Here is a 25,538-nt window from a genome sequence, read left to right on the forward strand (position 1 = left end):
TGCAGGTTATCATCTTGTTAAATCCTCACAATTCTATGAAGTAGGTACTATTATTATTTCCATTTAAAGATAAGGAAACTGAGGCACAGAAAAGTGAAGTAACTTGCCTAAGGCCACCCAAGATCTAGGTGATGGAGCTAGGATTCTACTTGGGCAATCGGACTCCAGAGCCTGTGCTCTTAGCCACTTCACCGGGCCCTGGACCTCCAGTGACTTGTTTCAATGAAATGCTCGAATTCTCAAGTCAAATCAATTACCACCCGCCGGGAGATGAGAGGAAACATGCGTTGCTCCATGTCATGAGCCCCACATCAGTTTTCTACACACGGAGATGCCGGAACTGCACGGCTTACTAGTTGTTTACGGGCGTGGGTTTCACAGCGAGCACACTAGGCTTCAAATCCTAGCCAGGGGACCTGGGGCAAGGTAACGTAAAGTCCAGCCTCAGTCTCCTCGTCTACAAACTGAGGATACTACTCGCTTCACTGCACTGCTGTGAGAAGTGAATGTAGTAATAAAAGTGAAACCCTTGGCATTGTGCCCCGCCACAGTAAGTGCTGCAAACAGAAAAATTATAAGGCCTGCGTGCTTTGACTCAGTCTTTATAAAAATTATAGTTGAAATCACAGGCCACAATTTTCTGGGACAGTAAGGAGAAATTTGGGAGTAAAGAAGTTGGTGACACAGTGCTTTTAAGAATGCCAATCACTGGGTTTTAGCTCCTACCCTCTGTTTAGAAAGATAAAGAACACTGGAGAATATTTATACATGTTCTCACACAAGTGAAGTTCTTTCCCCCATTAACAATAGGACCCACTGAGCAAATGCCCAAAGACAAAAGTGAGGGCCCAAAATGGTCAGTGTATCTGCCCCCCGCCACCTGTTTTTGTAAACAAAGTCTCACTGGAACACACCAGATTCATTCCTCTGTCTACTGCCTGTGCTGCTCTTGCACCACGACGGCAGAGCCGCGTGGAGGCAGAGTCGAGTAGTCAGAGACCTATGGCCCACAGAGCCCCAAATGTTTACTATCCGGCAAAAAGTTTGCCAAGCTCCTTCATCTTTGCTTTCTCCATCACACTGAGCAGGAGGCACACATCTTCCCATCCTCCCAAACCACCAAGCGAGCGTCTAGCAATGTGCAAAGGAGACGACACAACACCGAAGTGTGAAAGAAACCAGTTTTCAAAATGCCAGGAGGAGAAAAAAGCTTTATAAATTGGAAAAAAAGAGAATATCATCATTAAATAACAGGATTTGCCCTGCTTTAACATTACTTTCTGTCCCTTAAACTGCTTCCAACTTCAAAGGCCCATTATCCCCCATTTGAAATCAAATGAGTTCTTTACAAAGAAGGAACTAACAAGGAGCTGCTTGCTGTTCAAAAGCGAGGGACCACAGTGCTCAAGATGGGGACGGCCTGGCAATCACATCAGTCAGTGCAAAATCTGCATTTTATTAAAGACATTTGGGAAGATCCATTCAAAAATACATTGTGCTCAGTAAAAATTGACCATTTCATGCTGATAATTAAGGTTACCACGGAATAGATATTTGTATAATATTTACAGCAACAATAGAAATTTTACAGAAGTTTAGAATGGAATACATGCCAGAAAAAACTTGATAAGATGTACCAACACATGATACAAAGAGTTATATAAACACTTTACAAATGGTTCATAATTAGCTTGTGAGGAATTTAAATATTCAACACTTTAAATTCAGTTTGGATTCAAAAATTAAAAAGGTTAACACCACGTCACACCCTTGCCACAGTAAAAAGTATGGAATTACACTCTGTATTATGGATTATAAAGTCTGTGCAATTAAGAATTTCCACTGATTCTTCATCTACCACAAATTTGGATGTTACATCATTCTGGCTTATCCCTATTTTTTATTTCATGCATGAGTAGGGTTCTCGAAGTCACCCTGCCCTGTGTCTTCCCAGATACCCCCTTTGAACTTCCTAGAGATTGAAGAAGCTCAGAACAGTCTTCTAAGTATATACAGAATAACTACCTGAATTCGAAATGGCACAAAGCAATTCTTGGAGATAGGAATTAGGGGCAACTATTTTGTTTGGTTTTATTGTTTCTGTTAATCAATCCAAGTTTACAGTGAGAATCCACTTCTCGCGATCATAGCTTACCCCTCCAGCCTGACTCAATCAGTGACCAAGGAGGAAACAAGGAGAGGGAAAGAGACTGAGAGGACTATACTCACTTGTGTACCTCTAGTGAAAATGGAGTTCGTACGAGCTTTGCTTTCCATTTTGGAAAATCTAAGCCACGGTGGAGAACTTAAAAGTTCTCCAAGAGAAAAAGCTTCATTTTTTTTTTTTTCTTGAAACTCTGAATGCTTTATAACTAGAGCTTTTGATGACTCTGGCGATAAACACTTTAATCCCCCAACAGGGACAAAAGTCAAGGCATCTACCTTTTCTATTCCTGGGTTTCGTCCGATTAGCCCTGAAGCAGGGCACTAGGACAAACTTGTCTATGCCTGAAACGAATCAGATCAGGCTTTTGGGAAAGTAACATCCCAAACCAAAGGAAGTCCTGAGGAATTCTTAGCAGTCTGTCAAAACGGAAGGGCTGGAGGAACAGATAAGGCCTCTTTCTCCCTGATACTCTGTGCTGGAAGAGTAGCAAACAAGGCAACTTCTAATCTGCATACAACATGGAAACTGATTTTTTTTTTTTTTTTTTTTTTTTTTTAAGATTCCAAAGGAGGGTCAAAATACAACCCGAGGATCAAATGGGGTTCAGAGAGCGTAACCTTATGGGTAATGGAGGGCCTTAGAAGTGAAACCAGTTTCACTGCCGCAGTTCTCTGGCCCTGGAAATCCAACGTGCAGACTACTACAAATTTTTTCTGGCAAAACAAAAGACAAACTCCCTCAAATCTGGGAGTGAACAGTTATTGAATGAAGATACAATGTAGGTCATGATCATCTTTAATATCCTATAGGAAATACACAGAAAGGTGGGCCAGTGCCTGGAGTAGAGAAAGGTGGAGTCAGGACCAGGCCTAACGCTGATGAATCAACAAAGCACTAAGAGAAATGAATATTTACGTAGTAACTGACTTGGCACAAGTCTATGATCTTTTATAGTACATTCAGTTAAAAAAGAATAGAATAGAATAGAATACAATAGAATAGAATAGAATAGGATAGAATAGGATAGGGCGGCAGGCCCAGAGTTTCCTCGCCACCTTACTTCTACCACATTGTGTGTATACAGACAGACAGACAAGGGACTCGCCCTGTCACGGCCTCATTTTCTTGCATTTACTTATGGTTTCGAAGACGGAATTTTTTACCCAGCTGATGGGTCACACCTCAAGATATTCTATATATCTCAGCTGGTTAAGATACAAAATGAAGAAATCAGAACCACTTACAAGTTTTTGTTTTGTAAGATGGTTCTTTAAGTCTCTGAGAGAACGTTCTTGTGAGATTCTGGCCCTGGAGATTAGCAACAGGACACTTTTCTGCAGGCCCTTTTAAAGAAACCATTTATCTATTTATTTATTTATTTTTTTTTTTAAGTGTAAATCAGTTTTCTCTGCCTACACACTTTAATAGTGATGAACTGAAGGAGGCAAGGAAATATTTCAATATGCTCTGACTCGGTTCAGTGTATCACATACCACATCCCCAGCTCACAACAGTATGAGTCTGTGGATCTCAGTGCTCACATGGAGCTCAATATCCCACTATAATGTAGGAGTTAACGAACTTCTAGATATAAAAGCAGTGCTCTCCAGAAAAAATGTTGTGACCAGGAGAGAATATGCAGATTTCTGAGTCCCAGCTGAACTCTGGGAATAAGTCGCAATGAGCGATTGATTGCCCTTGCTGAAAGTTGGGTCACCACCAGGACCTTGGTGAACAGAAATGGACAGAGCCTTCTACACACTTGAAAAGTAACCCTCTGGCCGTTAAAAAAAGTTGTACACTTATTGAGTCATTCTCAATACATAGCTAGAAGAAAAATAAATGGCTTTTTTTCCTTATTTACTCTAAAAACTAGTTTAAGAAGTGAGGATACTATGACGTTAACTAAGATAAGGGGTGCTGGGAAGGGAAAATGGGATAGCATTTCCTAGCGAAGTCCACTAATTTTCAGATTAGGAACATGCTAAACTGGCTAACTCTACAACCACAACATACTTTATAATACATGACACGACTAGAAACTAACCAGCACAGCTCTGAGCTTAGAATTAAAGCACAACTGCATATGGCAAATCTTAAAGCAGGTTTTAAAACAGATTTAACCAAAGCGTACAGCACAAACACTCCTGTAACAGCCACATCACAACCACCAGTAAAGAGTTTTTTGCTTCTAATCGGTCTGTCATACGCCAATATTTGTAAAGAGCTATTAAATGACTTGAATAAAAAACAATGACATTTTCTTTTGGGAGACACAGCTAAAAGCCATGGATGCCTTTGAGCAGTTGGTAAAAATCATGCCAATCTGCCAGGCTGCTGCTTGCTTCTAAATATAAGCCTCATGGCTCTGTGAAAGATTTTCTAAAGATGGTGACCTAGAATTTAAGTTCTCAAACACCTATAAAGCCACTCTGGTCTCCTCCCAAAGAATGCACCGTTTAGCAGGCCCAAGACAATGAAAACAAACAGGATTCCAGGGATTCAAAAAGAGTGGTAGAAGATTCTTTCAGAGACTAGGATACTGAAGAATTCATACCCGCAGTTTCTCCCGTAGCCTGGAGAGAGCCAGGACAGAGCCAAGCTCTGCAGACGAGTGGGCCTGGAGTACAGTAGAGCAGGGTTTCTCAACCTCCCCACTACTGACATTCGGGGCTCATCATGCTTTGTTTGTGGGGGGGTCCTGTGTACACAGGATGTTCAGCAGCATCCCTGGCCTCCACCCACTAGATGCCAGGGGCACCCTACCGCTCCCAGTTATAACAACCAACCATGTCTCCTGACATTGCCAAACGTCCCAGGGAGGCAGAACTGGCCCTGACTGAGAACCACTGCTACAGAGACGACTCACTGGAGCTCCTTAGCACGGAGCACTTTTGATCTTGGGCTCTGAAGAGGCTAACCCTCAGACTGAGACCAAGCAAGGTTCAGTAAAGTTCATCCAGGACTTCAGAGAAGAAAAACGAGGATGGCGACAGAGCAAAAGTAGAAAAAGAGCGAAGCAGAGTTTCTTTTCAAAAGGTGATCAGCAACACTTCTCTAACACAAAGTGACTCATAAGCCTTCATTCAGCCATAGTCTATCCTTTAGGAAGTAAGGGCAGAGAATAGAACGTGGACATCGTAACTTTCCCTTCCTAAAGAAAATGTAGACTTTCGTGACTTTAAATCAAGTCCTTCTCATTGTGGATGGCAATTTTTGTGAGGTCAATGATTCATCAACCGGAGGAAAACAACAGTTAAAAGCTAAGAGAGGGCCCATTAGATTTGAGAGAAAACTTGACCATCCCCCACAGCGAGCAGGAAGAGAATTATACATGCCAGAAGTGTGGATTGTAGTTCACTTATTACAGCTTACTGAGGTCGATGAAAAGTCAGAATGGACAAAAGCTGAGAAGAGGATAAAAGAGCTACCTCAAAAATACTAGTTGAAAACACTGTAGATATTTTCTGGCTCAAATCTGGGAATGTACGAAAAGTATGTATTGACTCTTCATCAGTTAGGTTTACTTTGCTCTAGGTAGAAGGCAATTATTCTAGCCCTTCTTTGAAGAACCATCATGAATATAAATGTTCTGCAAACATCTGAGATCCCAGTGTTAGCAAGGATGAAAACATGGGAAACCAGCCCCTAGGTGACAACGAGCCTCAAATGCCACAGCATGGCAATGTGACTGCGCAGTTCCTAAGCGCACAGCACAGTGAGAAGTCTTTCCGGAGGAAAAAATGTAGTTTCTGGTCTGCAAGGGGGGGATACAAGGTACAAATTTAGTATGAAAAAGAAGAGTTACACACCCTTTCAGAGTCATTAGTGTCCAGGCGAAAACTGCTAAGGTTCGCGTCACTTATATAACTGAGCAGCTGCCTGGGAAAAGCCAGAATTCAGAGCTACTTGAACAGTACAGAACTGGTGAAAGAAACAAGATATAAAAAGAACTGAAGAGCATGCAGACTATTGGTTGGAATCAACTTGTTTTAATGATAGTACCCAGTTGAGTTTCATTTTAGTGCCTATTATACTTATTAAAACCAAATAAAAAGCACCTTAAAATGACCTCTATATATAATCAATACACATCATTATAGTAGTTATATAAAAATGTAATATGCACACAATTTAAGCTTCAAAGAAACCAAGACCTTTTCATTATAATCTTCATAATCATCAGAGCTGATTCTCAAAATCTCGGGGGAGGGGGAACAGTAACTCAGCACATTTCAATTATCCTGACTTGATTCAGGGGCTTATGCTCTCAGAATCCTGGGACAAGTAATAAATATTGAGAAGTTACCCCTTTGAGGGGTGTGGGATGGGGGAGCTTTAGAAATATTATTGCTAAGAGACTACTTCCAAAAATCTAATTCTTTTGATGGACGGCGTTGAGGTGATTTCTGTCAAGGATGGCCCAGAGACACTGGGCTATAACCCTTGCTGGCGAAAGGCCTTGATGACGCTTGGGAGTAACTTGGAAGTTGAAGGAGATCAAATGAGGAAAAGAAGTCCTGTTCTGACCGTGTGTGTGTATATACTGATGTACATGCTAACCTTGTTATAAATGGACAGTCCCAGGAAGAAAGAGTGAATACAGCAATTTTCTCTACATCTGGAATTGCTTCTGGAGCCTTTGAAATATACTGGAAAGAGCAACAGCAACAACAACAACAACAACAACAACAACAACAACAAAACACTTAGAAATAGAAATGCCGCACATGTATCTCACACCCCACCAGCCAAAAGTCTCCGGTACAGTGCACAGGATTCAGGAGCATAGAGCTGGTCTGCAAGACCTGCAGACAGGTGCCTCTTACGAACTTGCAACTAGGAATGTTCGCTGGCAAATCTTTGGTCTACACTCTACACTAACGCGAAGGAGAAGAGCATATTCTCTCTACGAAGACCCATGAGTCACCCTGGATCTGTTCTCCCCTCAGGTACAGGGATCGTCCCTGGATGCGAACAGGAGCCAACCGTGAGGACGGAGACGAGGCGTGCTGAGCTCTCACTGGCCTAGCTGGCTTTCTTGCCTGTGGGTTCGGAAGGAGATGCTGCATCTCATCTGCTACCAAGGACCACGTCTAGAGGCTACTGCTGGGGCCTAAAAGTTGAGCACGGTTCCCACTGTTGGTCACACAGAGCCACAATTCAACTCCCTTGATTAGAAGTATAATACTCACTTCATATCACAAATGTATAAAAATATGGCAGATAGTGTCATAACGATACTTTCTTTAAATGATTATATTTAGAAAACAGACAGATATTTACCATATATATATATTTATATATAGAATAAAATACTCCTGATGCAATATATAAATGTTACTGTTTAGTTTTTATAGAAACTACTGTAGCTGTCCCACTGCTTCACAATGTTCCAAACAGCTCAAAATAACTTTACATTTAACATAAAAGGTATGATTAGAACAGTACAATATTAATTATAAATAAATGTTACAAATCCTATCAAATATGGGAGTTTAGAAAACAATTTAAGACATACAGTTAGTTCATCTGCTAACCCTTCAAAGGGATATGCTTGGATTACAATAAACCCCACGTTTAGTTTAGGCAAAAAAAATCTGTGGTAAGGGCATCGGTCAACATGAATTCTTCTATCCCTTGCAGTACCAGAACATGCCCTGGCTTTCCCAAGTTCAACAGGGATTGCACTAAAGCTGGAATGTACAGGGGAGAAACTGGCAAGAATGTCTTCTTCCTCAGTGGCACATTCTATCCATTCTCACACGAGATCCGAGGGGACTGGTGGTCCCTAAGGAACTCCTGTGCCTCTGAGATCCCTGACTAGCATTTGTGGCCGTGAGGAGCCAGAGGGCTCCACACATACAATATTGCACTCACCTTCATAAAGCTGAAAATACTGGCTGACCACCCCAGCCCAGCCCAGCCCAGCCCATTCCCCACCCACCCACACCCTCCCGTCCCCTCTCCACTGGCTTACCTACCCCCCATCCCCTACCCCAGCGCACACTACAAGGCTGTCTCTTTTAAATCATTCAGATTTGGCATTCGAGACCGATTTGTTCTGTTATAAGGGTGCCCGTTTGGCCCACTCTTGGCACCCAGCTGTTCAGAGTAGGAGGGCCCCTCTGTGGCACTCCGGCTCACAGAGGACACGTGCCAACCAGGGTCCATCTGACCTGGCAGCTGGAGGGCTGGCCGGCCCTTGGGTGTGGGCTCCTGCCGGATGTTACTGCTCCCGCCAGAGGCCTGGCTCAGGGGGTGGATCCGAATTTCTGAGAAGGAATTTTTGGCTTGTTGAGTTGTTAAGGGCTGGAAGCGGGGGTCTGAGGAAGCCGGGTGATTTGAGGCTGAAGAGAGATGTAACAGCTTGCGCAGTGATTTTAACGGCTGGCTCTGAAAGAAAAGAGGAGAGCGCACATAGGAGTTCATTTAGAGTAGACTGGAGAGCTGCGAGAAGTGAGCACAGATCTGAGATGACTGCTTGTAGCCAGCACAGAGGGCATGGGGAAGGAGGGGCTAAATCCAGCCTTATCTGTCCTTCTGTTCATTTTCAGATAAGATCAAAGTTATTTATCTTTAATGACAACTAGCTAAGAAATCTAGAGCTGGTGTGGTGGCGGATCAAAGGCTTAGGCACCTTCTATCTGGCTGCATCCCATCTTCACAGGGAAAGGATCTCCTGCTTCAGCCAGCAGGGAGCAGCAGAAGGAACATGCCTCTCCCTTTTTGAGAAGACTCCCCAACAGCTCCGCATAAAGCTGCCACTTATTTTTCACAAGCCGGGACTCAGCCATTCAACCATATCTAGCGGCAACAGAGAACTGAAGAAATGTAATGTTTCAATTAGGTAGCAGCGTACTCAGCTACAAATTGCATATCCCCCTTCTGTTCTTATCTCCCCGATTTTCCCTTTCCCTTGACATTGCAAAAATCTAAACGTTCCCTTTCCACACTTTTACTTTTTGGGGGGTAGGGTAAGATTTGAACACTGAAAAGTGAGCAAAGCAGAGAAAAAGGAGCAAAAGCCCTACAGACGCTAAAACACAGTTCACTCACAGGAGGTTCTGGATTTCTAACATGGGCTTAAGAGCTGCCCTGCTTGTCTGCTGCGTGGCTGGAGCCCAGACCCCACTGGTGCTGTACTGCGCAGGGGGATTGTGCTTCAAGGCAGAAGGGAGGGTCCTGGCAGCCATCTGCCCCACACTGGCCAACTATTCTCAGGCAACTGCTGAAATGTGGGCTTCCCCACTGGCGAAAGGTGGCTCACTCCTTCTCCTCCTCTATGTGCTGTGTGATGAGGCCACCATCAGAAGAGGCATGTGAAAGCATCCTGAAATTCAAGGTCCAGGGACCCTGCAATCAGGATGTAGCCCTAGCCTCGGGGCACCTCTGGCTGCCAACCTTCAAGGGCCATGCGTTTAAGGGCTCAACAAAGTTTTAATAAAATGTCGATGATCTCAAGGAACAGAGCACTGAAATCAAAGGGAAATTGCTTGAGAATGGACTCAGGTAGAAACTGCTCCTGAGGAAGCATCCTACGTGGCCATTCCAAAGTCTGCCTGAGAAAGCTCTGTGGTCCCCAGGGAAGGTGGCACAGTACGGTACACACCGTAAGTGTGTTTTTTGTTATTGAAATTGGTATGATAACACAATGCGATTCCTGGTGATTTTTATGGCCCTGACCACATGTAACTATCGAGCAATTACAATAATTTGGGTCCAGCTGGATATATAAGGTAACCTGAAAAGAGCTTCTTAGCGAAACAAATGGCTACACAAAGAAGGTTCTAAAGTCCCACGTTCTTTTTTATAAAACTGGGAAGAGGATGTCAGGCCCTCACTCAGAGCCCTGTGCTCTTAATTCAGATACATGTCCAATAACATGGATATCTGGTTCCCTACACCTTCTCTGTCCCCTTCCCTCCTCCCAGCCTATACTATGTGAGAAGCAGAAAATATAAAAGGTTGGGCAAATGCAAGTGAAATCTGGGAACTTGTGTCAGTGGCTCTAAGTAACAGTTAAAGAAAGTAAACAAAAAACCTATGGAAATAGACCCTCTTCCTCCGAATCACAGAAATCTGTGGCCATCTATAGGTACAAGAAGTCCTAGAGCCTCAAAAGCTCATACAGGCTATCAGAAATTATAGTACAGAGGAATACTGGGTTTATAAAAATATTAATATGATCAAAAAACTAGTTAGATTATGTTACTGGGCTCATTATGGGATACTGAAAAGATGCAATATTAAAACACTCCTAATCAAAACAGTTGTTCAAAGGAGATAAACCTCAGTTACCTAAAAAATTTACTGATTGCATTTTCTGCTTATTCCCCCTATGGCAGATAAATGTGATTGCACAATACTGTCTAATATGCAGTTCCTAATGCAACTGCTCAATTTCTATCAAAAATAGTATTGATTTCATAAGTTTATTCTTTCAAGAAAGGTTATCATGTCTGTCTTTCAAGGCCTAATTCATATGCTACCACATTTAACGAAACCTTCATCTTCCCACTCTCACCTCCCCTGCATTTGATGGCATGTCTCACTTTTTACCATGAATGATGATTATTTATAGATTCTCTCTCTCTCTTCTAGGATATGTAGTATTTATGGGCTGGGACCACACCTTAATTATCCCTCTTAATCCCCTCCAACATCCACCCACCAAGCCCAGCCTGGGCTAGCTGAAGGCTAATGGAACCTCACTTTTTTTCCCATGAGGACATGGGTCACTGAAACAAGATTCATTTGGACTCCCGAAATGCATCTGGCTATTAGAGAGGGTATATTCTGAGGAGGCTCTCAGCCTTGTTGTAACACAGAGGCTAAATTCCTCAACCCTGCCCTCCACTCAAGAGAGACAGCCACTGCAGAGTCTAAGAATCTAGGAGTGAGGCAGGCACCGCTCACTTGGGTCTGTAAATCAGAGATCTTGTCAGGACGCCACTCCTTTGGTCTGCTGCCCGGGGTGCTAGCAGAGTGAATGGCTTTCTGTAGTGTCAGAAGGTCAGGGCCATCAGGATTGGGTACCTAGAGCAGAATATGGACAAAGATTCAGTAAGAACCCCAATAAGCCTAATTAAGATATGCAACCACACCCAAGAGGAGAACAAAAGCAAATCAAACGAAACCGAAACTCGACCCCGCCGCCCCCCATAAAAAAAAGAAACCAAAACTCTCCCGACGTTCACAATGCAAGTGATGCCAGTTAAATTCTGCTGCCCTCTTAATAATTTTCCCTGCATTAGGAAAAATTGGCAGATGTCATGCAGCTTTGTTAAAACCTCAACCCTTAAAGCATTCCCATGCTGTTAGTTTTAGTCGCTGTAAGAGAGAGCAGTTAAATTGGGCTGTACCAGGAACTGCTGTCGTATCCTCATTCCATATTGCAGTTAGGTTATGAACCAGTTCAATAAAACAAAAATTTGCTCCTGCTGGGAAAATGACCCAAACACTGTATTTGGCGGTGCCCAAAGAAGGCTAGCAGGCTTTCAAGGATACCATAGTGGGAAAAGTATGGTTTGAATCATATTCCCAAGACACCGCCCAGCATATCTGGGTCTAGCGTTATACACTATAAAAATGCTGGAAATTTGTGCCACAAATTCCAGATGAATGCAATTGGTCCATTCACCGATTTTGGTGAACACAGAATAATGCAAATGCCAAGCAAAAGCCCTGGCTTTACATTAAGTGACCAGCAAAAGCTAGAGCCAGGCAAGGAAAAAGCAAATCACCAACCAAGAGAAGGTGTTTTCGTGGAGCCTGCTAGCTCACTCAATTTGGTCAACTCAACTTGGTTTCAAAGAACAAACTGCCAACCAAGTGTTAACAAACTTTGTGAGTCAAATGAAAAGACACTGTTAATTGTAAATGTTAATCAAATTCTTTACAGGAAATAAGGGATTTTATGAATGCCATCTGCCGACAAGTGGGTAACCAGACAACCCAAACTAGTTCTTCCACTAGTTTGTTTAATAGCTTTTTATGCTTCAACTTCCTTAACTGATTCAGAAAATCCAGAATGGCGAAGAATTGATATTTCAGTGAATTTATGGAACTGGCTCAGGTACTTAACTAGCACAAAGAGAATATGACCCCATGAAAATAAAAGACATGCTGTTGTCATCAGTAAAACAAGTTTACTGGAGCAGTTTTCAGGGCTACCATACATAAAAATGGGTACCATGGGTGGAGTGACTACAGGAAGCTTTTTCAAAGAAGAACTATGCTTTAAATGATTCTTTGAATTAAAAAGAGGAAAGAGGGATTTCTTGATGCTTGGATTCTCCCCGTTGGTGGAATCTGTCTGCAATATAAGATACAAATAAACTAATTGCAAAAAAAAAGAAAAAAAAAGAGAAAAGAAAAAAGAAAAGAAAAGAAAAAAGAAAAAGCAAAGAAAGAGAAAAAAAGAAAAGAAAAAAAGGTGTTCTTACTGAAACTCCTAGCCCTTGGAAGCCCTGATACTGTTAAATATTGATAGTCACTTAAGGAATCCCTGTGCTGTTGTGTGCACCTAGAAGAAGTTCTGTGTCATTTCTCACTTGGACATGAAGATGCCAACAATGTAAATTCAAGACCTACAAAAACTTCAATGTATATAAAGAACGTGTGGTCATGATCCTTACCTATAGTAGGAATGCCTAGAAACCTACACATATTTATTCACATTGAGCTTAACAAAACATTTAAGGATTTATTTATTATCAGAAATACGATTATTATAAAGAACTATGTTTAAAGAGCTACTGATGAACTTCAGTCTTTTCCTAATTGCTAGAGAGGACTTCAGCAACTAAATAATTGACCATGTAATCTGCCTATAGGGGGGAAAAAAAGAGAAGATACTGCAAACCCTTTTGAGCATGGTCTATTGAACCAGAAAACATCACTTGGAAGAGGTATTATCACTGTTACAGGATTCTACCATCAAGGAAGAAGCCTGGTTCCACGCTGTTAAAGAAATATTTACCCCATGGAAACTATGTGGCACAATTCAGAATACAGGTTTTCAAAGTGAAAAAACAAAATTCAATCTTTAAATTGACGCATGATTACCAATTGAGATACTAACTAACTAGGCTACAATTACCAAGTTGGCAAAGTCACCATATGCTCTGAGGGCTTATGCAACTCTGGATGTGGAACTGAGGCCAGATTTCCCAAGGCGGCTTCCAGATTTGCTTGAGTCAAAGCAGGCACCTTTACAATACAGAATTATTTTTTGGCACCACTCTTCCCTGTTTTGGATAGCTCAATTGTCAGAGATTGAGAATATATATGAAGGCATTCATACCACCTTGTATGAAGCCATTCAAGGAAGATAGCCCATGAAGGATTCTGTTCCCATGATGGGATCCCAGGGAAGAATTTAACTCACATCGCTAAGGAGACCACAAGAGAATTCCCAGGAATCAGTGGCCAGAGACTCTCCACCAGAGATAGGCCTGTGGCATGGACTGAGTCTGGGCCTGTTATTTAGAAGACCCCACCTCTAGTTCTCCCAACTGATTATGTGACTTTGGGCAGGTCACAACTGGCCTGGGTAGTCTTCTACCAGTGAAATAAAGGTGTTAAACTAGATTTAGGACCCACTGAGGTTTTAAAATGTCCTGTTTCTCTATGTGCACTGGGCATTACACTTCTTTTTTATTTTTTTTAATCTTATGCAAATGCCACAAAGCTTTAAATCTTTCAAAGCTGGTTTACCTAGTTTCCTTTTGCTGAGTCATAGAAAGTGAAAAACAAAACAAAACAAACAAAAACAAAACAAAACAAACTACCTTTAATTCTGTTTCAATACTCACTTGAAGGAGGCAGAGTTAACATAATGCCAGGCTTAGGAGCCTGAGATCTGGCAGGATATAGAGGGCTCTTTGGAAATCTTACTCTAGATACCAAAGTCCTTAAAAAATTTTTTTTCTTTTAATTAAAAAATGCAGAGGCACAAACAATTTTTGACTTGGAAGGCTTAAAGCATAGTGGCCTATACAGAGATATTTTGCAGTTACATTACATACCGAAAACGAAATGTATAAAAACCTAAAAAAAGTTAAGTTCAAGTGGAGAGACTGTTAGAAAATAATTTTCTTATTTATACTAACCTATACTTTTTGAAAATCTAAAATTTAAAAACCTAGAATTTGAACCAGATCCTGAATAACAGAGTCAATCAACATATCAACTCAGGCCGTAGTAGGCCAGGGGCTTTAGGTTTAATGTTAGTCTAATGCAGACTGACATCAAAAGCCAAATCTATACACAAAACACCTTCAATTCCTTGGTTCCTGCTACGTTCTTCCACTTAATTACCCCACAGTGGCTACAGACCTGAGGTTAAGAACAAAAACAAAATCCTCAGAATAAAAATAACAGTGGTGAGGAGAGGTAGCCTAAGTTCAACGTTCATGATGGATAAGTATGTTCTACAGACAATGATAAAAGTTTTACTTTATTAGCACTTTAAATATTTTAAGCTCCTCTACTTTAAATAAATCTGGCCTATTTTATTCATCCAGTGTAAATAATAAATGTAGCAATATTTGAGTGGCATTTTGATTTAAGTGAATTTCAGTTAAAGGCACAGGTAGTGTTTTTTTTTTTTTTGTTTTTGTTTTTAAACACTTCAGGAATATTGTGCCGCGATTAAAATGAAGATAACAAGATCTGTGTGGTAAAATATATATTGTGTGTATGTGTGATTGATAGATAGATATATTTACTATTAAAAGCCAGGACACAAAACTATACTACAAGGATTACTATTATTTAAAACAAACTTAAAAACCACCTTCTTTCCGCAAACATGCATAGGGTAAAAGCTAGGAGAAATATACCAAAATCTTAATGCTAGTTGCAATAGGGTGATAAGATTAGAAAGCATTTTTTTCTCAATTTTTCTACAATGAGCTCATTTATTTTACAATGAAATATATCAATGTAACAAATAAGCAAATGAAAGAATAGTCTAGAAAGGTAATCTAGAAAGATCTTTATTAATACTTCTAAAACATCTGTGATCCTTACTTTGGGTGTTCCATTCTTTTTCCTACTATCATCTATCTCATCATTACTTACCAATGAGTCATAATCCTAGAATCTTTTTCCCTTTTAAAATAAATGAAAGTCAATCATGTAAGATGTAGAAATAGAAACAAAATCATTTAAAATAGCTGACTCAACAAGCAAAGGGGGAAGCAGGCCTCACGTGGGTGAAGAAAGCTCCCGCTGGCCTGGAGGCCTGGCTTCCCCATGTTTCCTCACGTCACTAACCAGCAGAATCCTTGCTTGGGTGGTTCAGTGATGTGATGTGCACGGTTCCATGGAGCCAAACCTTGGTTCAGGCAGCGGGCTCCCAGGAGATAAGACTCGTTCCATTTCACAGTTCAGTCACAAGATAAACATGTCTTCCTACTAAAGCAAGCCCTGAAATGTCAAATACTATTCTCCTCTCTGTGATTAGGCAGCCCAGAAATGCATTTGTCAACAGGGGAACTGGAAAACCAGCCAGGGAAGAATAATGAATGATGGTTAGTTATAAACTTCCAGGATTTAAGCATAAACAAAACCACTTCCTAAGTTTTCACATATCTTTACTCCCCAAAGAAAACTAAATCCTGCAGCTTCATAGTTTTTTTTTTTTTACATGGATAAGGTGTTTACTGAGAGAGGTTTAAAGTGTTCTCTGTAATCCAAATTAAATTTCTTCTATTCTTAGAGATTCTGTGGAATCTGGAAAAGGCTCTTTGAGAGGAAAATAGTTGTATAGAATTTAGACAGACACATATACAATGTATGCATGTCAAATCTCAATAAGAAAATAATTCACTTTGATTGCCACATACAAAATGTAAAGTACCCACAGACTAATGCAGACTCGTATGTCACTGTATATAGAAAGTACCCATCTACTTACTGTTTGAGATTTCTTCTTTTTCTTTTTCATTGACCTGAAAAAACCTTGTTTTTCCTTTTCCTTGAGTTGTTCAGAATGACTAATGTTTTCAGGACTTTTCCTAAATGGGAAGACATTTTTATCATATTGATCTTTCAATCGTTCTCCTGCCATTATATGACAAATATAATGAAGACTAAAAAATGCATGAAACCAGATTCAAACAGCCATGAAAAATCAAGCACGTAGGTGAAGAGCCTCTACAAAGCACAGGAGGAACTGAATCTAATCAACCATGGTTAATGATTAGCCTCTAGCACAGGCTCACTTTGAGCTATTATTACAAATGATCTGGTAACTGTGCTGCAGGACCATTTTCATGCTGTCGAAAACCTCTGAATTTGAGAGTCTGAAAAGCACACAGTTTAAAGGATGCCTTTTCCATAACCCTCCAAGGGAAATAACTGAAACATTTTCAATATCTTCATTTTTCTATTTACCTTTTAAAGACCAACTCAACAAGTTCATTATTAGTGGCTTGCCAAGATATTAAACATAAAAAACAAAACAAAGCAAAAAAAAAAAAAAAAACAAAAAACAAAAAACGGTGCTACAAAAGCATTGTAAATAAAAGCAAAAATTGCCTTGAACTGGAAAATTCCCTTATAAAAATGTTGTATTTATTTATTGAAACTAAATTGAAAAATAGATCAGGTAAGAAAAAAATATAGACAAGATGAATGCTTTAATACAAAGCACTCTTGGAAAAAAAAGCTTCTAACTGAAAATACTGACAACTTATTAAGCTTCATAGCACTGACGCCACCAGGTATTTTAGTACAAATAGAAGGTATGAATAGACAGCAAACGGGACATCTTGGCCCTAATAAGTTGTGACTTGTATGTTAATAGGCCCTGTATTACTTAATTTACAGTCTTTAAAAAGCAACCCAACTGGTGTTGTTCAAAAAGACACATTCCATGGGCTCTACTGAAAATGTTAATATGTATGACTGTGGAAAGCCATTTTCTAAAATGATTGAATTCCTTCTATTAGCTGTTCCCTAAAATCAAGAGTAAAGCATTAAAGGTGAGAGTGCATTCATATTTATGGTTTTAGAACACCTAACGGTGAAGAAGTTACTAAAACTTCTAAGACAGTATGAGCAAAGCAGCATCCTTTACTTGATTAAATCTGTGTGAAGGCAGAAAACATCTATATAAACTATTACAGAGCCACATGATAAAAAATACCATGAAGCTATCAAAAATAAATCACATCTTCAAAGAATTTTCAGTCCTCTAAAGAAATATTTAAACTATAATACTAGGTGAAAACCACAGGATTCAAAACTTCCTACATAGTGTGAGCCCAACTGTATTTTAAAAGGGGGGCATATATGTGTCTATACACACATTTTTTTTTTTTAAGGCAGGAATAAAATAAAATCTTAATAGCTATCATCTCTGGGTAATAAGATTATTGGTGATTTATAACTCTTCTTTTTAGTTTCAACATCAAACATGTACTACAGATATAATAAAAAGGTTGGACAAACCGCAGAAAATTTATTTGAAAAATCAAAAACTCAAGATCTAAGACAATAAGGGAAGAGATTTAAAAAGAGAAACAGATAAAAAACAAAACAAAACAGGAAAACATGACTGAAAGAGCAACGATCACCTCTTCTTGCTTAGCTTAAAAGTTAATGGGAATACCGAGGAAGTAAAAACACGTACTGTACGCCCAAGTGTTCCTGAAACTCATTAGGACCTGCAATTTTAAACATCAATGAGAGAGTTCCAAGTTCGGAAGTAAAACTTTCATAATACAACACAACCAATAAAAATAACTAGCACCGGAATTCAGAATAATACATTTACAATTTGAAAGCTAGAAAACTTCAAAACCTCACACGATGGAATGGGTAAGGATGGAATAATGAAAAGTTTGATTCTAAGTAACACAGTAAAACAGTGTAGTTTGCTGGAATCACAAAAATACAACTCTCAGGATTGAAAGGAACCTCAGAGAGCATCTAAACCAACCAGCAATACAAATATTTTTACTGTCCTGTAACTTCCAGAAGTCAAAGAACTATTTGCTTATGATATAGCTTATATCCTTCCATAATGGGGTCTGTACCTAACCTAGAAGCACAGCCAAGTATTCAGATTAACAGGCAGAATTTTTTACCAGACAGAATGTAAGTCTAACAAAACGTCAAAGGTATGCCGGGTAGTAAAAGTGCTTTCTGCCAATCCAGGAAAGCTTTAAGGGGGACATGTTCATCATGACTGCAAGCTCAGGACGAGAATGGGCGTTACAGTGAGAATGTTAATGCTGGCATGAGAGCAAGAGAAGGCTTGAGACACTAGGCCGGGAAGGAGCAGATTTGGGAGGGGAAGAAGAGTCTCTATCCAGTAAGACGAAAGTGAAAGGGGCTCGTAAGGGTAATGAAAGAAAAGAAGGAGCAGGACAAAAAGCCCAGGGTTTGCAGTTCCTTGTGACCACAAAAGGCAGGGAAGATGAATCAGAGACCCTCTGCAGGGTCTGTCCAGAGACACTGGATAAACTAGAGCCCAGGGGAAGGGGGAATGATGAGGAAAACATCTTCAGACTGAAGCTGAGCAGAGATGGTGGGGCCAAGATTTACGCAGAGAAAGATTCCAGAGACCAAAACAGAAAAGGAAATAAATTACTCTTGGACTAGAAGATGAAAGCTAGGAGTGAAGCATGAGTGTGCATGCATCACAAAAGACACAAAAAGGAAGTCAGAGAGAAAGAAAAAGAGCACAAGTGTGTTGGGGGGAGACAGAGAGAAAGGACAGAGAAAGGGAGAAGCTACGTGGAAAGACACACATGGCAGAGAATTAGAGAAACAAGGGAGAAAGCCTGGGAGACAGACTCAGAGAAGGGTGGACACGGAGAAAAGCTGCCTGGAACATAGGCACCTGAAAAGCTGTGTGTTATACAAAAGAATGAAGACAGAGACTTCATCATTTACAACCAGCACTACTACAAATGAGTAAGAGTGTGTCCCCATAATTTATCTCACTTGTGAATTCTAGATCCTATGATATGATTCTGTTGGTACAGGCAACAGACAGGTCCAAGAAGAGCAGTACAAGGGGAGGGTAGGTGGGTGGTCACATCCATATCAGGGACAGGACGTTTGAGAAGGACCACCCAGCTAGTCACCTGGACCGTTATCCAGGGCTGATTACACAGTTGGTGGGGGGCAGCAACCTCCCCCTGCTCTGACATCATTTAACACAACCGTTGTTTTACAGGGGGTGAAGAAGAAAGAGAAATTCAAGAGACTCTCCTAAAAAAGGAAGGAATGAAAGCTGACTGAATCAAAGTCAACCAACATTTACGAAGCACTGTGTACGTGGTAGGCCTGGTGTCAGGTGTTGGGGCCAGAGAGAAAAAGAAAACAAGGAGTGTGACCTCAAGCTGCTCACAGACTCAAGGCAGGACACTGGCAGGTTGGATAGAGGGTCAGAATCCTGGTGTGTCAGTAGAATCCCTCTGGGAGCAGCATGACATTCCCTGCTACCTCCCCTCCCCTGGCCATGGGACTAAGGTGATGTCTGAGAAGAAAATAATCAGTGAACAATTTTCTGAGTTATGGTAGCAAGCAATAACGGATGCCAACATATTCCTAACTTAACCAGAAGAAAAAGCTTGGGACTGTGCAAGCAAGTGACAGCAATCCTTCGCTTACCTTAATCACTGGGACTTCAAATTAATTTGGTTTACCATATAAACATTACTTTTAAACCCAATTTTGACAGCAGTCTTTCCAAATGTATTTATACACTTTGTCTTTCTTAAGCAAAGTAAGAGCAGCCTATTTTGTAAATATATATATGCTATATGCATTATCTATTCTACATGTGAAACCAGAAGGGCTAGAAATGATACTGCCACTGGGAGCCCGAGAAAAGGCAAAAATACCCCTCACCTCTCCCTGGCTATTATTTGGAATCCTTCTCCCTCTTCACACTGTCTCGTTACCTGGCATTATTTCTTGCCTGACAACCTCCAGGGCCAACTGCTAAACCTGTGCATAAGAGTAAACAGGCTTATAGGGAGAGTGAAGGTGTTTTCTCATTAGTAAGGATGAATCTGACTGCATTAACCCTGTTTTTCTTGTTCTGAGATATTCTGGCTTATCTCCCAGTTTGTAACTGGATTCTGGATAGCTGAGATGGCCAAAATACCCTGGATAGTATACTATGATATCTATTATTTCATGATTATTTTTTAAAAATTTCTTTATTTTGAGAGAGAGAACATAAGCATGGGCACACAAGCAGGGGAGGGACAGAGAGAGAGAGAGAGAGAGAGAGACTGACTCTCAAGCAGGCCCTGCATTGTGAGCTTGGAGCCTGACGTGGGGCTCAAACCCACGAACCACAAGATCATGACCCGAGCTGAAATCAAGAGTCAGACACCCCAACAATATCTATCATTCGAAAATATGATCTAGTAACTCGATTCTTCCATTGCACGAAGCATGTCCGCTGTACAAATATTCTCTTCCCAAAAGAAATGTGAAGTACCACTATCAAGGAGAAACAGACTGCCCTCAGGCAAGTGATAATTTAGGAACAGCGAGTCACTATGTTACCATAAGAAGGCTCGTTCACGTTTTTGTAAGTTATCAAGCTGCGTTTCTCTCAAATATACACAGTATGGTGAACCAATGAGATATCTTGTTCAAAGACAAAAAAGTTAAGGTAAGTCTCCCGAAGGACAAGTACATAGCAGTCTTAACATGAGGGGCAGTGGAAACAAGAGAATACTGCAATTCAAGCTGCTAATTCTGAAACTCTCTGAAGCCTCATAACAGCAGAATCAGAGTAGGGGTGACTCGTTGAAGACGTGTCTAAAGTTCAATGTCCCAATTATGTCTCTAATTCTTTTTAAAAAAAAAAAAAAACATCTGTTTCCAGGTTTCTACATATACCCTGGTCTAACCAAGCTCTACTCAAATGGACTATCAAAAAGACAGAAACAGGGGCGCCTGGGTGGCTCAGTTGGTTGAGTGTCTGACTTTGGCTCAGGTCATGATCTCGCGATCTGTGAGTTTGAGCCCCACATCAGGCTCTGTGCTGACCGCTCAGAGCCTGGAGCCTGCTTCGGATTCTGTGTCTCCCTCTCTCTGCCCCTCCCCCACTCATGCTCTGTGTGTGTGTGTGTCTCTCTCTCTCTCTCTGTCAAAAATAAATAAACTTAAAAAAAAAAAAAAAAGACAGAAACAGTATGTTGTTCATACTGCCTATCCCATGTTTGGTTTTGTTTTGATCTGACCTACCTAAGGTTGATAGAACCATGTTAATCTTTAATTGATGCTCTTTTAAACCATCACCACTCCATCATGCAATAACCAAGAGGAAAAACCATTTCTTCTCTACTTCCGTATTCTCACTAATGAGAGACACTACACTCATGGCTTGTCAAAGCTGGTAACTACAAGAAGTTGTAGTACAGAAGGGCTGGTCTACAGTCACACAGAAAACGTATCAAAGTTTATCAGCAAAGGAAGTGGAGGGGAGACACCTGACAAGTCATACTGAAGTCAGAGGACATTAAAGATATAAACTACTGCAGCTAACGGTAACAAGTCACGTTGTGCCACGCACTGCTTTAGGTGCTTTTGATGTTCTCCTTCATTTGATGATCACATTAATCCTCTGAGGGAGGTAGTATTCTTAGCCCTATTTTACAGATGAGGAGACTGAGGGACAGAGGTTCAAGTCACACAGACAAGAGTCCAACCTCTTAGCCATTAATGTAAAGACTTTCATTTAATAAATAAGGCAATGGACGTAAACTGTGCTTATAAAAGTATTTACAGCTTTAAAACCATCATTTTTATTATTATCTTAAAAATAATTAAATTGTTTTCACCATAGGGCACAGTAACACTAAGACCTCAATACAACCCTGCCAGCAGTGTGAAAATTACGCAACCACCTAGGGTCAGGAGTACTGAAGGACCTCAGACCCTTCTATGGCTTCTAGCAACAAACACCAGAGTTGAAATCTGACAGGATCGTCTACATTATTATTATTATTTTTTTAAAGGTCCTTGGGGTGCCCGGGTGGCTCAGTTGGTTAAGAATCCAACTCTTGATTTTGGCTCAGGTCATGACCTCATGGTCTGTAAGTTCGAGCCCCGCATATGGTGCTGTGCTGACGGTGTGGAGTCAGCTTCGGCTTCCTTATCTCCCTCTCTCTCTCTCTCTCTCTGCCCCTCCCCTGCTTGCTCACCGGCTCAGCTCTCTCTCAAAGATAAACATTTAAAAAAAAAAAAAAAAAAAGCTTATAAAATAAAACAAAATGTCCTTATTCCCCAAACACATCTGCTGATGAGACTTAATACACAAAATAATTCTCTCCCTACCTTTTTACTACATATGACGCAAAGGACATAAAAGGATAAGCAAAGCTGGCACATCATTTTAACCTTTGACTACCATTATGCTTTTGTGGTGGCATAAAAGGTGTTGCCCTATTTCTATCTTTTCACCCTGAATGAAAGACAGGTGGCATCGAGGTGAAAGCTACAAGCTTTGGAGTCAGACCTCATCTAGGTCTAGATCCTGGCTCCCCTCTCCCTGCAATGGGCCGTCCAGCGCCAGGCAAGCGCTTTCCTTTTTCTAAGCTGCAGCTTCCTCACTTACAGACTGTGAGCCGCCCCTGTCTCAAGGGCTAACTGTAAGAACCAAGCGAGATGGTGCACACAAAGTGCTAAGCAAAGTGTCCACTATGTGATTCAACGGCAACGAAAGAGACAGTGAAGGACATCATTCCTATCAGAAGAATGCAATGGAAGATGTGAGGCATTTATTGACCCGGCAGATTTTTCTTTTACATGACATTTAATATAAACGCTGAACTTGAAATAAATCATTACAAATAATGGCAAATCGTCATCTCCTTAACAAACACTCTCTCTTGAGAAAGAAAGCAAGCTAAAAAGTGTATTCCAGATTTCTTTGAAATCTCCAATCTACAATTGGAAAAAAGAGTAAAAACAAACCAGAATACTGACCATGGATCGAATGCTGGTTGTCTTTTTGAGTGGTTAGTTCCAGAACTACTCTCTGATGGTAGGGAAGACACTCTGGTTGATACATTATTTTCATGGAAAGAATTGTCTGGACGAGGAGATGGCACTGAATAAAGAAAACATCAGTCACTGAGGTACTTTTTTGGCCAAAGCAGTTCTTAATTGATTCGATTGCATGGTCTCTCACACAAATTAAATAAATAAATAAATAAATAAATAAATAAATAAATAAATAAATAAGTAAGTAAGTAAGTCAAAATCCTCTGCCCTTTATATAACTTTTGTGTTTTCTGAGGGTGGAGGCATTCTAGGGAACATTCCCCTCCCCCCCCCCACCCCCCCCCACCCCCCCCCACCCCCCCCCCCCCCGTAATGATCACATTAACCCACATGGGTCAGTTAACGTCAGGCAATATACATTCAAAACAGAAACTGACCTGTCAGCTGATTAACTGAGGAACATCATAGGATATTTAAAAGTATGAATAGGACAGCCCCCCCACCGCTTCACTGTTTTGACATTCTTTGAAGTGGAGGCTTTCTTACATCAAGACTCAACTATGCAAAATCTATTCTTAGTCTGAAGTGACTCTTAACAATATGTGTGCTGGAATATACTAACTGTGCTTTAAGCCTTACACTTGGGAGGCAGAGTCAATTTTGTATTGTTTAAAACTAAATTCCAAAGAAATTCGGTTATTTGCAAAAAATACTATTTTCCTCTAAGTTCTTAATCCAGGAATGAACAGAAAGACAAACCATAACATACATGAGTAAATACTTTCCTGCCCTTTGCAGTGGGGGTGGGGGCGTTAGCATCTTTTTCTGTCAATTTCTAAGCTTGGTCATAAATCAAAATATATTGCAAATTTCACCACAAAAGAAATATACAGGTTGAATATCAAGATAAATGACACCATTTCACTTGACTTTTGACCAGCAGGACTGAAAACAGGAAGTATTCTGGAAACATCGGTCATTTCTATGATATCACTAAATCTTCATCCAGTTAAGATTTAGTAGAATCATTGAAATGACAGATCTCTCCAGATGTTTCACCCAGTTAAATCTTTTCCTTTTATTTCTGGACTTTATAAAAAAAAAAGTTCTACCTGCCAAACCCTGAAGTAGATTATGAGGAAGACAAATGAGGGGCTTTGCTGATATGAACCAATTTAATTTACCTGCAATCAAACTAAAACTGTCTTTCCTAATTAATCAAAACTTTGTGAACATTTTATATTAAAGTATATACCCCAGACATCTATAGAAATAACAAAGGTATGGTCCATTTTGGAAGTAAAACTTACAGTGAAAGAAGAAAAGGCATTTGCTCATATACACTAGAATATTTTAACTCACTTTAACCTGAATTAAAATTTTAGTCCCTTAAGATTCTAAAGTAACCATAGCATGAGAAAAAACAGAGTGGATTAAAGGTATATTTATTGCCCTATGCTCTTTTCAAATGCGGAGGTGGGAGGGAACAAGTAGCCTAATCAACATACATTTAGTCCTAGATAACACTTCAATACATTTATTTAGCTCAGGTTTTGAGTTAAAATGACCAAGCAACTGTCTGTGTTCTCCCCCAATTCCTGCCCCTTTCCAGCTGTCCTCCCAAATCAACAGCATAGTGAGAAGCCAAAAGATGGGGGTGGGGGCGACTGTAGAAGGTCATGATGACTCTTGGAGGCTTTAAGAAGCTGAGCCTCTGGAACACCCAAGACCTTGCCCCTTCCCTGGTGGGCTTCCTGTTAAGTCTCCCCACTAGGGGCTAGGGCTCTGCAAGGGCTCTCATTCTATTACTGCATAGCTCTTCAAAGAGGATCCCTTTCTCTGTCAACATCTCCTAAATCCATACAGCCTCCAAAGCATCTGTTTTAGTTGCCAGTTAACCATCAAAGTATATTTAAAAAACATTTTTTTAGTTTTTATTTATTTATTTTGAGGTGGAGGGCAGAGAGCGAGGAGAGAATCCCAAGCAGACTTCCGCTGTCAGTGTCAGCTCGACACAGGGCTGGAACCCATGAACCATGAGATCATGACCTCAGCTGAAATCAAGAGGTGGATGCTTAACCGACTAGCCACTGAGGCACCCCTAAAGTGCATTTTTTTTTTAATATTTATTTTGAGAACGCACACGCAAGTGCGGGAGGAGCAGAGAGAGAGAATCCCAAGCAGGCTCCACACTCAGCACAGAGCCTGTCTTGGGGCTTGATCTCATGACCGCGAGATCATGACCTGAGCAGAAATGTTCAACTGACTAAGCCACCCAGGCTCCCCTCGAAGTATACTTTTTAAGGCTGTGCAAGTGCACTTGAAGACTTTCTCTCATTCAATCAACAAATATTTATGAGGGGCATCTGGGTGGCTC

General features: G+C 40.6%; 1 protein-coding gene across 5 annotated transcripts in view; it reads right to left on the reverse strand.

The window, feature by feature from the left end:
* Positions 1-25,538, reverse strand: part of CDKL5 (cyclin dependent kinase like 5) — a 214,001-nt gene that overhangs the window by 14,987 nt on the left and 173,476 nt on the right. For 2 of the 5 annotated variants that reach the window (XM_053891794.1, XM_053891793.1), the window contains exons 15-19: positions 23,144-23,267; positions 16,095-16,194; positions 12,363-12,485; positions 11,087-11,206; positions 8,347-8,563 (exon numbers count right to left, since the gene is read on the reverse strand). In XM_053891794.1, the coding sequence (XP_053747769.1) occupies positions 8,347-8,563; positions 11,087-11,206; positions 12,363-12,485; positions 16,095-16,194; positions 23,144-23,267 (684 nt within the window). Of the gene's footprint in view, positions 1-8,127; positions 8,564-11,086; positions 11,207-12,362; positions 12,486-14,449; positions 14,510-16,094; positions 16,195-23,143; positions 23,268-25,538 lie in introns of those variants that run through there. The other 3 variants (XM_019431628.2, XM_019431632.2, XM_019431633.2) reach the window with 3 other exon arrangements.

This window comes from Panthera pardus, unplaced genomic scaffold (genome assembly GCF_024362965.1).
Source record: "Panthera pardus isolate Hobbes unplaced genomic scaffold, ASM2436296v1 HiC_scaffold_27, whole genome shotgun sequence".
In the NCBI taxonomy this organism is placed as follows: domain Eukaryota; kingdom Metazoa; phylum Chordata; class Mammalia; order Carnivora; family Felidae; genus Panthera; species Panthera pardus.